This window comes from Typopeltis vanoorti, chromosome 7 (genome assembly GCF_054136105.1).
Source record: "Typopeltis vanoorti isolate ZY-2024b chromosome 7, IOZ_Tvanoo_1.0, whole genome shotgun sequence".
Lineage (NCBI taxonomy): Eukaryota > Metazoa > Arthropoda > Arachnida > Uropygi > Thelyphonidae > Typopeltis > Typopeltis vanoorti.
The window spans coordinates 142,515,367-142,530,816 of NC_143555.1; the positions used below are offsets into that span (position 1 = coordinate 142,515,367).

The 15,450-nt window shown below is 35.1% G+C and overlaps 1 protein-coding gene across 3 annotated transcripts in view; it reads left to right on the forward strand.

The window, feature by feature from the left end:
• Positions 1–15,450, forward strand: part of LOC150105143 (protein CIP2A homolog) — a 251,661-nt gene that overhangs the window by 127,909 nt on the left and 108,302 nt on the right. For all 3 annotated transcript variants that reach the window (XM_090396177.1, XM_090396179.1, XM_090396178.1), the window contains exons 11-12: positions 3,302–3,455; positions 4,974–5,100. In XM_090396177.1, the coding sequence (XP_090252303.1) occupies positions 3,302–3,455; positions 4,974–5,100 (281 nt within the window). The remainder of the gene's footprint in view (positions 1–3,301; positions 3,456–4,973; positions 5,101–15,450) is intronic.

Genomic DNA, 15,450 nt, shown 5'->3' on the forward strand with positions numbered 1-15,450 from the left:
CTTTGGTCATATTATGTGAGCTGATGAATCATTGGAAAAGGCAGTTATGTTGGAGAAGATTGAGGGAATGAGAACTTAGCAATGTGAACTTACAATTACTTAAAGGACAAGAAGCCGAGTGGGATGGAGAGCCTTTGTTCACAGGATCACCAAGAGTTGAAAACGACTGGATATCACATAACAACAATACACTCCTTTCATTACTAATGAAATCATCAAAATAGGGTTACCTTCTTTTCTCTAGTATTAGAAGAAAACAGTTTTCTTCCTCGCATCAAAATAAATGTTCTATCTTCAATTTCATCTGTTGACTGGAACAAATGTAAGGTTAAATAATAAATAGTAGACCAAAACTAGTATAGGAATTCACTCTTTTCAAATTATGCTACTGTTTATCCTATTAAAACAAAATAAGAGGCCTTTTTCCAGATTTTTATCTTATGATGGTTGTTCACCATTTTGAAGGGAACTGCTTTCAGATAAATCTGTTGGTCTCTGATTCTGTTTCTTCAACCTTTTTTTCCTCCTCTCTAAAGGGAACCCATGTTCTCCTTGTCTCCACAACAAAGACAGAAAACAGACTCAGCTGTTGGTAACTAGTTACATGCTTTCTGAATGTCTGCACAATGGCATACTAGTTTCAGACTGCCTTTTAAACATGGTAGGATGAAACAACATGTAAAATAAATTTTCAGATAATGAAAAGTTTTATTATACAGTTTCAGTCCATTTAAATAAAGACTGATAATTCCTCGATATTTGTTGACCAAGAAGAAATGCAGTTCTTGAACTTGAAAACAGGCAAATCTGTGCTTTTTCTCTATAGCACTAAATTAAATTTCATGACAGAATTTTAACTTTCATAATGAAACAAAGTAACTGTTTCATTATAGTAAACAAAGTTGAGTCGAAAAGAAATATATACATTTAATTATCCCAGTTTCTTTTCAATTTTTTCCTACATAAGTTACTTAATTTATATTTAAAAAAATAATAAAATGTGGTGTATCTGAATGAAAGGCATCAGATACTCAACAAAGATATATCTTGTCCAGTCAACTTTCATCATAGCTGACCTCTAGGAATCAAAGGGGTAGTTTTTTGTATTGGATGGCTGTTATACTAATTTCCTTTAAAATAGCATTGATGCTGTGGAACTTATAATGGTTATGTTTGCTTAGTTAGAGTTCACTTTATACTGAATTTGGAGGTTGAATCCAACCTTTAGTTGCTTTATATAAGATACGTGGATGCCTCATACAGAGAGTAAGATTTGTTCTCATCTAGAAAGCATACAAGGACATGGCTCCTTTCTCTGAGTGAATCATATGGTTCTTGCATTTGCTCCTCTTCTAATGTAAATTGCAGTTTCTTATTCAAATTGCTGAACTAAAGGTCTATTCCTCGGGGAGGGGGGGGGGGATATCAGAAACTGAAGTTCTATTTTTATTATCATCATTATGGGGCCAAGTTATGAATAGATCATCTATGTTGTATACCTAAATCTTGGGTATACAACATAGCCATCTTATTCTTTAAGTTCATGTAAAGATCAGCGTAACTGAAAAAGTGGAAGATCCACAACAGGATTACATATTCCAGGTGTGTGTGTGTGGCACACCCCTGGAAAATTCATCATCATCATCATCAAATTCCTGCCATGTACCCTCAAGGGGTGTACAGGATATGATAGTACTACATGAAAAAAATTACATCATTATTAATTTCCTATCTACAATTTTCCTCCAAATCAGTCTGTTACTTGTCAACACTCCAACATTATCAGATCTTATATTTCTACCGTCTAAAGCACTTTGAACCGTATCGTTTTGCTGCCAACTTGGCAGAGAACACTTGTTTTGCTAATCTTTCCTCGCCCTGGAAAATTCTATTAGTAAATAATTTTTGAGAAGTTATTCATTTGAAATAAATTTATTATTTACATCAGTTATTTGAAATAAATACTCATGAATTGTTACAAAAGTCAAGACATACACAAATCAGATACGGTGAGCTTTGCAATCAAAGCATACATTGACTAGTATGAAGCGAGAGAACGTGGTTCTGGATGTGGAACTGCCATGAGGCTTCGACATGCATTTTTAATTGGTAAGGGTCTTGGCCTGTTTCATGTTAGGTTGCATACATAAATGCACACAATAACTATTCATTTCTGCTTACTTGTTTATATATCCTGGAATGGACACGATGCTATCTTTGACAAAGTTATGGGTTTCAGGGATGATGATTTACTAAACTTACAACTCAGTTTATAATATCTATAGATTAAAAATTTCAGGAAATTAGTATAGACAACCATTAAGAAAAATATATATTCAATAATAGCATTTTTGTATAATGACACCAGTCATTGTAAAAAAATTGTCCAGATTAGACCATTTTTGATACATGTCCAGTAGACATCATTTTGTCTCTAAAATTGTATGATTGAAAGTAAAATTTATGACTCGATGACATATTTTAACAGAGATCCTAAATATTAAGTTTCATAAAATTCCAACCAGAAATTAATTATTATTATTATGCCACTCAAAATAACCCATTTATAGAGGGGGTGGGGGGGGGGAGATGAACCTAAGGCTGAAAATTATCGTTCAGAGAAAAAAATTTCACTTTTAGTCCCTCCCCTCCTCGTCCTCATCCTCCATTGTTTTCTTGTAAACCATCATGGCATCTGGGATGATTTAAATTTTCAGAACACTATTGCATGATATTTTTGTAAAAATCTAATCTAAAACTCAGAATACGATTTATGAAATATTGATTTTTTTTTTTTTTTTTTTTTTAACTTGTGCTATAAACATTTTTTTTTTCTTATTGAAATCAAAATTCCAACAATTCCACAAATTTTAATAGAGATCCTAAATACTAAATTTCATTAAATAATACCAACTGCTGCAAATAAAAATTTTGAAAATAAAAATGATCCAATTGAGTACCAAAGTTTGTTCAATTCATCCAGCTAGAGCAAAGTTATTGGTTTATATAATTTAAAAACAGTTTGTCTCTGCAAATGACTTGATGAAAACAGAAAGTTTAGATAGGTCAAGAAATATTTTAAGATTTCACATACTGAATTTCAGTAAAATCCATCTAGAACTAACTAGCATATAAAGAGATGGATGAATGGATAGACAAAATGAATCTCTTAGATGCAATGAAATGTAACCTAGCTACAGCCAGGATAGATTTCCTGGTATTATTATTATTTATTTATTTATTGTTAAAATTAAGCTTTTCTCTTACTTCATTTTCTGATTTTCTCCTTGTTCATTCATAGGAACTGGCAAAAGAGAATGGGCATGTTTTGAATAGAGACAATCAATTTGTATTAGCATCCATGGTATATCATTTAGAAGAAAAGCTAAATTTTGATAATTATCTTATAAAGAAGCATCTTCAGAACCAAGTTGCTATTCTTGATTTCTTTGTAGGTATGTAAATTTTTTCTCTTGATAAAAAGAAGTTGAAGCCAAAAATTTTTGTCCACTTTGTATTCATGTATTTTATTTTTTGTATTTGAAATTAAATTTTGAATTTAATACTATCAATGTAGTTGGCATTGAACTATAAATTTTGCAACCTTGTGTGTGTGTGTGTGTGACCAAATGCACTGCTTGGAAAAAAGTCAATGGACCCCCGCCATCCCCCATGTGTAACGTGCATTGTGCCACGTAATGAGCCACTTGTTTGTAGCCACTATAAATTGGAGGAATATGTGTCTGGGTGTCTGCGAGAAGGGAACTGACAGAGTTTGAAAGAGGCATGTGATAGAATGCCATGTTGCAGGCTTATCTGTTCAGCAAATTGTTGATAAATTGGGCAATCCCAGGTCAACAATCAGTGATACCATACTGAGATGGAAGCAGAGGGAATCAATTGCAAGTGCTGCCTGCAGTAGACAATCCACCATACTCACCGAACATGACTGTAGGGTGCTACAAACAACTACAAACTACAAACTAACCTAAACAGATCCAATGGTCTACGTCTTTTCCCCTTGTGGGAGATAGTACTCTATAAATCAGCAAATCTTTCCTAACACACACACACACACACACACACACACACACACATATATATATATATATATATATATATATATATATATATATATATATATATATATATATATAAAGTTTTTTTTTTTAAATAAATTTAGAAAATTTAACCTTAGCTACTTAGGTGGTGCTTTGTGAATATAACAGTTATTGTTTAATTAGCCTTTGTACCTGTACTGATGATGCCTGTGATACTCAGGCAAAAATTCTATGAATAAAGAATATTTTACGTGAGTTAATTCCATTATTATAATAGTAAGTAAAAAGGGTATGGATAGAAAACATCAAGAGGATAACTGAACTGAATTAAATTAATTGGAATAACTTGGCTGCAGGTAGATTGGAAAGTTGTTTTTGGTACCCTCAAGCTGCCTCATGAGAATGTTGATGGATTTGATCAGTTGTTATATTTCCATGACAGAGTTGTGTAACGATGCTGCTAAGGCAGCGTTTCTCAAACTTTTCCTATGACGGAACACTCCACAAATCCTGAAATTTTAATGGAACACCTTGATTAGAATCGAGTATCATCAGCCTCGTATTCAATGTAAAGCTAAGCACATTGAACTTGCTTGTGATCGCACATTTCCTAAAATAGATACCTCCATACTTCATTTGTGCTTGGAGGTGTCGACAACTGTGAGTGGCTGAGTCAAGGTTAGCACATGCTGGCCTTAATAGCACAATCCACATTCATAGTGAGAAGCGCCTGATTTTCAAACATGTTTGAACTTGTTGCAGCATTTAAAACCATTCCAGGCTCATATTAATTTTGATAATTTTTCACGGAAAAATTATTCACTTTCTGCAGAACATAGTTTGGGAAACGCTGCGCTAAGGAATTAATTACTATTCACAGACAGATTCTTATTTTCCTCCCCTTTTATTTAGGCATATGCCAAGAAGATGAGGTGAAGAAAACTGTAGCAAATTATTTAAGTGCTGACATCTGCATGATGATAATAAAAACTCAGCTGGAAAACAACCCTCTCTCTGTGTATAAAGAATTAGATTGGAGGTAGTGTGAAATTTTTAATAATATCAATAATTTGAATAAAATTTTATTAACTGATTAATTACTATACACAGGAAATCTAGTGAGTATGGTATTGAGTGAATCTACATAGAATTCATAAAAAATCTTCTTCACTAAATGAGAACTTTAGTTTTTGAAGTAATGAATTTGAATTTGTAATTTAATTAAATAGAAATATTGATAATTTAATTTCAGTTAATTGGAAACTTATCAGTATGCTACAAGTTTATAAGAATGCAATCACTTGGTGCGCAGGTGGAGGGGGGGGGCTAATACTTGAATTATTGTTACCTTTAGGCTTTTAAAATGCTTCTGTTTATCTGTACCAGGTGAAACCTTTGAATTTTAAAGGTTACAGTTGGTTCCAAAATTGATAATAAATCATGTGGAACTAAATCTATGAACAGCAGATTTGGTTCTTACCCCCTTATCACTTGCTCTTCAGCATTTACAACATAACTACTCAACGACAGTCAAAAAAAGATATATAGTGATTATCATGCTGTTTTCATTAGCATTGACATGAACAGTATCAAAAATGAAACACTACTATACAATACAAGATAAACACAAAACTAATAACTATTTTTAGCATCCATTATAATGTCCTTACAATTAAATTATAGCTATTCTGTTAAAGGACTGGTAGTGTTACATTATTTCTTTCCATTTTTTATTCGATTCAGATAATGGCATGAAAAGCTAAATTTAGTCATGGTCTGTCAGTAGTCTCAGACTATCTTACAATACAACCAGTAAAGTAATATGATGCTCATCTCTACAACTGATTTTCACTGTCTCTCACCTTCTGTCTTTTGTTTGGTCCTTATGTGGTTATCACATTTCAAGGTTCTGCAGCACAGAATAGTTATGCCACTGGGTGAAATACCATCACGTGGAGGGAAGGAATATGTACACTTTGAATGAATAATTATAACAGGTTTACATGAAAAACTTTTTATTCATATAATTTTTGTATATCATATCCTTCACTCTGACAAACCTGGCACAAAACACAAGCATATACAAAAGGAAGAATATCAAAGCAAATATCAAATGAGTTTTAATAGAGCAGCATAATTTAATTATAACTAAAGTGGCATCAGTGAGTAATGATGCCATTGTTAAGAAGCTATTGAATTGAGTGTTTTAACATTTTCATGAAATGCAGCTATGCCAAAAATGTGGCATTCTACAACAACATAAATGGATAGAAAATATAACCGAAGAACAATATTATTATTATTTCATTATTATCTAAGACCTCCAGGGAATCAAGGAATCATCGAGGGAGGTTGTAAATTACCCAACCTAGCTATCATACTTACCCTTGAATTCATTCACACTAGACGCACTCACTACCCGTAAGGACAAATTATTCCACTCACTCACTGCTCTCTGGGAGAAAAACCTAGCTCTTAACCTTTCTTGACTGAGAACAACCTTAACTTACATGGATGCCCCGTGTTCTCTCCCTGCCTTCCATATATAACGAAAAATTTCATCAGTTGAAATGCTATAACACTCATTCAAAAGCTTACAGACCTCTATCATATCACCCCTCTTTCTCCTGTTAACCAGAGTCTGTCATCCACATACTCTCAATCTGTCCTCATAATCTAAATCCCATAATCTGGATATAATCTTTGTAACTCTTCTTTGCATCCTTTCCACAGCTTCTTTATCCCCTTGGAACCCAGGAGACCAAATCTGTGCACAGTAATCCAAGTGTGGTCTTATCAAAGCCTTATAAAGAGACAAAATTACTTCCTTATCCTTACATGTCAAGGTTCGCTTCAACATAGCAATTATCCTCTGAGTTGTATTTGCAACTTTTGCTATGTGACCTTTGAACTTTAAATTCTTATCCATCAATACAACAAGATCCCTTGCCTCTTCAGGAGATAGTTCTCTATGTTAATCAAAATCCCTCTCACACTGTTTTAAAAAAAATTGGAGCAGATTGCTTATATGTAATTTTCATTTTTCTGTTAGGCCATGAAATTTCATAGACATGATCTTACTCACCATGTCTGCTAAGATTACATATCTATGATCCTTCACTATTAGCAAAAACTATAAGAAATAAAAAAAAATAAATAAAATAAAAAAAACATTGATGGAAAGAAGTACAGGAATAGGCTAGGAATAAGAAAAGTCTCATTGACTATGTTATTGTTGATAGCAATGTTTTCTCTCTGGTGCAGGACACCAGAGTGTATAGAGGATTTGAAATTGGAAGTGATCACTATTATCACTATTTAGTCTTGAGCAGGATAAAATTGAATTTCATATTGAAAAGAATAACATGTAAAAAAGTTTTAAAGCGAATAAAAGTTGAGCAGCTCTCAGATGTGAACTGTAGACTAAAATACACAAAGATTATTGAAGAAAAAATTAAAGAGTTTGAGAACTGGAATCAAACCTTGGAGATTCAGTGGCAAACTCTGAAGAAAACATTGATTGATTCTGCCAGAGAAGCATGTGGTGAGGTTGTCTGCAAGGATAAAAAAATCAGAACTCCCTGGTGGACACAAGAAGTTAAAGAGGCAGTGAAGGAAAAGAAGAAAGCATATCAAAAGTTCCTGTCAAATAAGTCAGCTTGTGCTTTTAGAGAATATAGAGACAAATGCAAGAATGCTAAACACTGCTGTGTAAAATTAGCTAAACAAAAGTCATGGGAAGACTTTGGCAAGAATATAGAAAATAAATATCAAGAAGGTGGCAAAATATTCTGGAGGTTGTTGAAGAAGCTTAGGAATGGAGGAAAGAGTGCTGTAAAAGGAGTTAGAGATGATAAAGGTGACACGAAAACTGGAGAAAAAGATATCCTTGAAGTATGGAGTAATTACTTTGAAAAACTGCTAAACGAAACAAGCAGTGATGACAGCACAGTGGTAAAAAACACTGACCAGGCATGCAAGCAGGAATACATATCCATACTTGAAGTAGAAAAAGCCATCAAAGGCTAGAAATGTGGAAAGGCAGCTGGAGTAGATGATATTCGACCAGAAATGCTGAAGTATGGTGGTATAAGAGTCTTACAGTGGCTGCACTGCATAGTTCAGAAAGCCTGGACAGAGGGACGAATTCCCGATGATTGGAGTAGAGCTCTCATAGTACCCATATATAAAAAGGGAAATAAAACTGCATGTGAGAATTACAGAGGTATTTCCCTACTGAGTGTTCCTGGAAAGATCTATGCAAGTATACTTGAGAAACGGTTGAGAAGAATTGTGGAAGAAAAGCTTGGTGAAGAACAAGCTGGATTCAGGCCAAACAGAAGCTGTCAGGATCTGATCTTCACTTTATGACAAATAGTCGAGAAAGCATGGGAATAGAACAAAGATCTGTATTTAAGTTTTGTCGATTTGGAAAAGGCATATGATAAGGTGCCAAGAGAGAAGCTGTTCAATACACTGCAGTCATATGGTGTCAATGGGGCATTATATCAAGCAATACTTAGGCTTTATTTGAGTTGTAAGTCAGCAGTTAGAATTGAAGGAAGTACAGGAAGATGGTTTAATGTTAAATCTGGTGTGAGACAAGGATGTACATTATCCCCTCTGTTATTCATTATCTATATGGATCACATTATGAAGGAAAGTGGTATTAAACATGATATCAAAATTGGAGATGTTAATGTCAGCTCTTTGCTTTATGCGTATGATGTTATACTTCTAAATAAATCCGCTACAAGTCTGCAAGATTCTCTGACTAAATTTAATAACTGTTGTAATAGATATGTTATGAAGGTCAGCAATAAAAAGACAAAGACAATGAAAATAGGCAGAATCACTGAAAATGTCACTATGTCGTGAATGGAGAACCTGTGGAACAAGTAAAACATTTCAGCTACTTAGGCATGATTTTTAGTGAAGATGATAAATTAAATATGGAAATAGACAACAGAATCAGCAAAGCTGGTATGATGGGAAGTCAATTGAATAAATTCACACGGAATAAGAGAGAAATTAGTCGGAACACTAAATTAGCTGTATACAAGACAGTGTTCAAACCAGTTTTAACTTGTGGATCTGAGAGCTGGGTCAGAAGTAAAACACTTGACCAAAGACTAGAGACCACAGATATGCGAGTCCTGAGAAAGATTAGAGGTGTGAACAGATGGCATCAATGGCAATATCATATTAAAAACGAGGATATTAGGAAAGAACTTGACATTGTCAGCATCCAGGGATGCGTTAGCAGAGCTAATATCAGGTGGTATGGTCACCTAAACAGAATGGGCGAGGAAAGATTAGCAAAACAAATGTTTTTTGCCAGGTTGGCAGCAGAACGACTCAGAGGAAGACCAAGATATAGGTGGATTGATACGGTACAAAGTGCCTTAGACGATAGAAATATAAGATCTGATAATGTTGGAGTCTTGTCAAGTAACAGACTGATTTGGAGGAAAATTGTAGATAGGAAGTTTGTAATGATATAATTTTTTCATGTAGTACTATCATATCCTGTACACCCCTTGTGGGTACATGGCAGGAATTTGATGATGATGGAAAGACGTACATTGTTTCTGAAAGCTGTAAGACTGAAGTTTTTTTTTTTTTTTATTATTCTGCAAAACAATGTGAGAGAGCTTCAGACAACCACAGAAGGGACATCTTTCAAAATTGACATGTTTTATGAGTATGGTGTAGTAGCTAAAATAATTTGTCCACTTCACTTATATTCTCAAGTTTTACAAGAAATTACAGTATTCTGCACTAAAATTTTAAAAACATTCAGCAGATTATCTAAAGTTATCATGCTGTGATGATGTTATTACAGCAGAATTTGTTTTTTAGCAAAATATGTGACACTTGAGAGAAGAAATTAATGCAGAAAAAAATAATGAAGTGAAATAAAAAATTTAAAAAAAATAAAAACGAACATTAGAAACATCATCAAATTCCTGATATGTACACTCAAGGGGAATGTACAGGATACTATGATAGTACAACATGATAAGTTTACATTATTACTAACTTCCTGTCAACACTCCAAATTATCTCTTATCTGTCATGACCCTAATATTGTCGTATCAGGTATTTCAGTTCTTCTAAATCATTTTGGACTGTATCAATCCTTCAGTCTTTGGTTTTCTTCTAAGTCTTTTTCCTGACATTCTGGTTTCATGAACACCTGTTGTGCTAACCTTTGTTCTCCCATTCTGTTAAGTGATTATGCTATCAGAAGTTGGTGGTATAATCTGCTACATATGTCTGAATGCAAACATTTGCAGTTACTTCCTAATATCTTCATTTTTAATGATTTTCCCATTGATTCCATAAATTTTTCTCAGAACTCTCACATCAGTGCTCTCCAGTCTTTGATCAATTGTTATATTTTTAACCCATCTCTCAGATTCATAAATTAAATTTGGTTTGAGCACTGTTTTATGTACAGTTAATTTAGTGTTTTTACTACTTTCTTTTTTATTCTATATAAGTTTTTTCATTTGACATCCTGTCATACCAGTTTTTCTTATTCTGTTGTCTATTTCTATATTTAATTTGCCACCTTCACTAAAAATTGTTCCTAAATAGTTGAAATGTTTTACTTTTTCTATAAGTTTCCCATTCAAGATGCAGCCAACATATTCAGTATTTTAGTAACATAAGAAGATCGATAGAAAAGAAGTGGAGCTAGCAATAGAATAAGAGGCAGTAATTTTTGATAGAATTGGTGTTACTGAGACTAAGAAGACCAAAACAAGTTGGATCTTTCAAGATAATACTATAAAATAATTTACTCATTTTACTAGGGTTGGGAAGAGGATAGTGTGGCTGCAGCATAAAGATAAACTTGAATCCTGGAAGAATGCAATGAGGAGTATTTATCAGTATGTGAAGTAGAAAAACCATCAGAAACCTGACATGGTGGTATAGATATTTGCATTGGAAATTGCATAATGCACTAATCTTGTTCACAGAGTCCAGTCCCAGAAGATCAGAACTCTCATCATATCAGTTTATAACTGAAATAAAACTAAACTTGTGAATTATGGATGCATTTCCTTATTGTTACAAGACTAAAAAAAATTGTTGAAGGGGAAAACTACTAAAAAAACAAACTGGATTAGGCCAAATAGAGATTGCCAAAGGAGTGATTAAGGGTCAAAAGCTACATAACTGAGAAGATATCTCCACATAGCCTTCCAAGGACTGCAGAGAACTGACCAGGGCTTATGACCTAATGTCCATTCCTCACTTTCTCGTAGTACACCCTGTTAGGTATCTTCCTGGATACTGAACTGATGAGGATGGGCTGGCAATTTGGTATTTAGCCAACCAAATTGTATTCTTATTGGCTTAAACAAAAATTTCAAATGATGGTACAACATGACAGAATTTCATGCCGACTGGGGCATAACCCGGTTAAGCAAGGCCCCCCGTTGTTTTTGCCAGGGAACCAGGGCAAACAGCAAAAAGTCAGCTACAGGAACAAATCTGAAAACACACCCCAACTCAACCTCACCAGAGTTAAAGATTGGTCCTCTCAACATAAGAAGCCTGAATGGCAAAGAAATGGAGTTAGCTGAGGAATTAGATAAGTACAAGATCGACATAATAGGAGGTGACTGAAACAAAAAAGGCAAAAACTGGTGAGATCTTTCTGAGCAATAAATACAAAATGTTGTATTCAGGCAATGACAATCAAGGAAAAGGAGTAGCCATAGTATTCAACACTAAATACAAGGCTAATCTTGAATGGCAGGCAGTCTCAAGTAGAGTGATGTGGGCTGATATGAGAATTAGGAACTGGATAATGAGACTTATTTGTGCCTATGGTCCCACAGAAGGTTCTACTAAGGTAGAAGTGGAGGAATTTTGTGAGGCTTTGGAGAAAGCAACTGACACAATGAAAAAGGAAAAGTTGGTCCTTGTTGGGGATCTAAATAGCAGAGTAGGAAATGATTGTCAGACATACAAAAATAGCTTGGGAAAATTTGGAGAAAAGAGCAAAAGTATTAATAATGGCAAATACCTGTTGGATTTCTGCTCAGGACATGGAGTGGTTATTACTAACACAGTGTTCACATAAAAATGTGCACAAATTCATATGTAGAGAAGAGGCAAGGAATAAGAAAAGTCTCATTGACTATGTTATTGTCAGTGGTTAAATTCAGCTGGGTCTCCCAACCCCAGAACTTTTTTATGCACCGGGACCAGACCCTGAACTGTGTTATTATTCAACAATTGTTTACAGTTTTGAATGTGTATTTAAAGTCAATATCAACAGTTGCCTGATTATGAACACGTGACGAAAAGGGACAGGGAGGTTTGGAACTTCTTGCTACAGTGTCTGCACTGCATAGTTCAGAAAGTTTGGACAGAGGGACGAATTCCAGATGATTGGAGTAGAGCTCTCATAGTACTATCATATATTAAAAGGGAAATAAAACAATGTGATAATTACAGAGGCATTTCATTACTGAGTGTTCCTGGTAAGATATATGCAAGTATACTTGAGAAACGGTTGAGAAGGATTGTGGAAGAGAAGTTTGGTGAAGAACGAGCTGGATTTAGGCCAAATAGAGGCTGCCAGGATCAGATTTTCACTTTACCACAGATAGTTGAGAAATCATGGGAATATAACAGAGATCTCTATTTAAGTTTTGTAGATATGGAAAAGGCATATGACAAGGTGCCAAGAGAGAAACTTTTCAATACGCTACAGTTATATGGTGTCAGTGAGTCATTATATCAAGCAATACTTCGTCTTTATTTGGGTTGTAAGTCAGCAGTTAGAATTGAAGGAAGTACAAGAAGGTGGTTTAATGTTAAATCTGGTGTCAGACAAGGATGTACATTGTCCCCTCTGTTATTCATTATCTATATGGATCACATCCAGGGAGTCAGGGACTCATCAAGGAAGGCCACATAATATACACACCAGCTGTCGTACTCGTTCTTGAATTCATTCACACTACTTGCACACACAACATCCAATGGCAATTCTTTCCTATCACGTACCACTCTATGAGATAAAAATCTGGATGTTGCCCCTTTCTTGACTGCATTCATTCTCAGCTTCGAAGGATGTCCTCTTGTCCTTTCCCCACCCTCTATAAAATGAAAAATTCCATCAACTAAAATTCTGTATGACCCTTTCAGAAGTTTGTAAGTGTCTCAGTTATATCACCCCTGTTTCTCCCGTTTGCTGGTGTCTTCATTCTACAAATTCTCAATCTATCTTCATAATTGGCATTCCACTATCCTGATATCATTTTTAACACTCTCCTTTGTGCACACTCTCTCTCTCTCTCTCTCTCAAATGTATCAGAATCGCAACAGAAACCAAGAAACTAGATCTGTGCACAATAGTCCATGTGAGATGGACAAAGGCCTTATAAAAAAGCAAAATGACATCCTTATCCTTATACTTCAAAGTTCGTTTCAGCATTGCAATTATCTTTTGAGTTATATTTTGCAATCTTTGCTCCAAGGCCCTTGAACTTCTATTTCCTATCTACTAACATCCAAGATCCTTATCCTGATCAGTTTCTTCTAGCATAATCCAATGTAATATGACATTGGATATCACACCAAAATGCATGACTTTACATTTAATGATATCCATTTTTCCATACCACAATTTCAATCTATTCAAAGTATTCTGCAAGTACTGCATGTCAGTCACATTCCTAATGACCCTGTCTATCTTTGCATCATCAGCAAAAAGTTGTATATGTTTGCCTGTCAAATACTCCCAAATGTCATTAATGTACAGATTGAATAACAGTGGACCAAACACTGATCCTTGAGGCACACTACTGGTTATCTTGAATCTTGCAGATACACACTCCCCATAATGACTTTTTTATGGGTTTTGTCAGTCAGTAATCCTCTTATCCACATTAAATCCAAACTCATATTCCCCAATTTATGTAAGTTTTCCATGCTGTATTCTGTCAAAAGCCTTGGCAAAATCTAATAGTATCATGATGTAGGTGGCCTTGATGTAATGTGGGACCTCTGGTGATAAGCGTTTCCCAAATCTTAGGAAGCTTAATGCAACCATATTTGTTGAGATTTGATTGATTCCTGAGAGCTGTTGCTGATTCTAATAATAGTCTCTCTTTTTTGAATTTGCTGTGGTGGAGCATGATGGTTTTTTCCCATGAGATCCTGTGGCTTGTATCCAAGACATGGTCAGCCAGGCCTGACTGACCATAGTCATGTTTGCAGATGTATGACTTATGTTCCTCCAGGTGGATAGTGGCTGATCTGCCTGTCTGTCCAAAATATGCCAGTTTACAGGAACAGGGTACTTTATAGACTCCAGGCACTGAGAGAGGAGGGAGCTGATCTTTTGTAGAGCAGATAAGGGTAGCAAGTTTGCATTGGGGCTTAAATGCTGTGTGTAGGTTGTACTTTTTAAAATCTTGGCTATTTTTTCGGATGTGCCATGGATGTAGGGTATGGTAATGGCATTTCTAAACTCTTTCTGAAGAGAAGACTGAGGAAAGGGGGGGAGGACTTGATTATTTTTTTAATACTGTGATCGCTCTAGCCATTGGAGAGGAAAGTGTTGTGTATGTGGTCAAGCTCAGTTGTAAGGGCAGTTCCACTGGAACAAAGATTGTAGGCTCTCTTGGTATGTGTTCACCGCCACCCCCGCTCAACAATAATGCCATATTGTTGAGCGGGGTGGTGGTGGTGGGAGAGTTAGTGAATGTATCTGCCTGTGTGCGTGGGTTTTCTATATACAGTGAAGGAAAGTGTACCGTTGGGAAGGCGTGTAACTAGTCTAGGAAGTGTATACAATTGTTTTTTTCTTTTCTTTTTCCATTGTAAACTGGATTCTTGGATGTAGGCTGCTGAAGTGACTGAGGAAAGAGTCTAATGTGTCTGGGCCATGAGGCCAAATAGAGAACACATCATCTACATATCTTAGCCAGATATGTAGTTTGAGAGGGGCTGAGTCTATGGCTCATTATTCAAATTTTTCCATATAAAAATTGGCAAGAGGGGGTGAGAGGGGGGGAATCCATGGCGGTTCTCTCTATCTGCTTGTAGATTTTGTTCTTCCAAGAAAAATAACCAGAATTGATGGCAAAGGAAAAGGGATCTAAGATGTTAGAAGGAAAAACATTTTTTAAGAGTGTTAAGGTATCAATTAAGGGAATATTGGTAAACAATGAGGAGATGTCAAAGCTTACCAATATATCTGTGTTATTTAAGATTAAATTTTCTATGAGTAAATCTTCCCAATAAAACGGGTACAGTTTTTTTTATAGGATGTGGAAAGTCCAGTGAGAGAGAGGGGGGGGGGTCAGAGAACTGGCCAGCTGTTTTAACAGCTTGCAGCAAAGTGCATTAGTGGCAT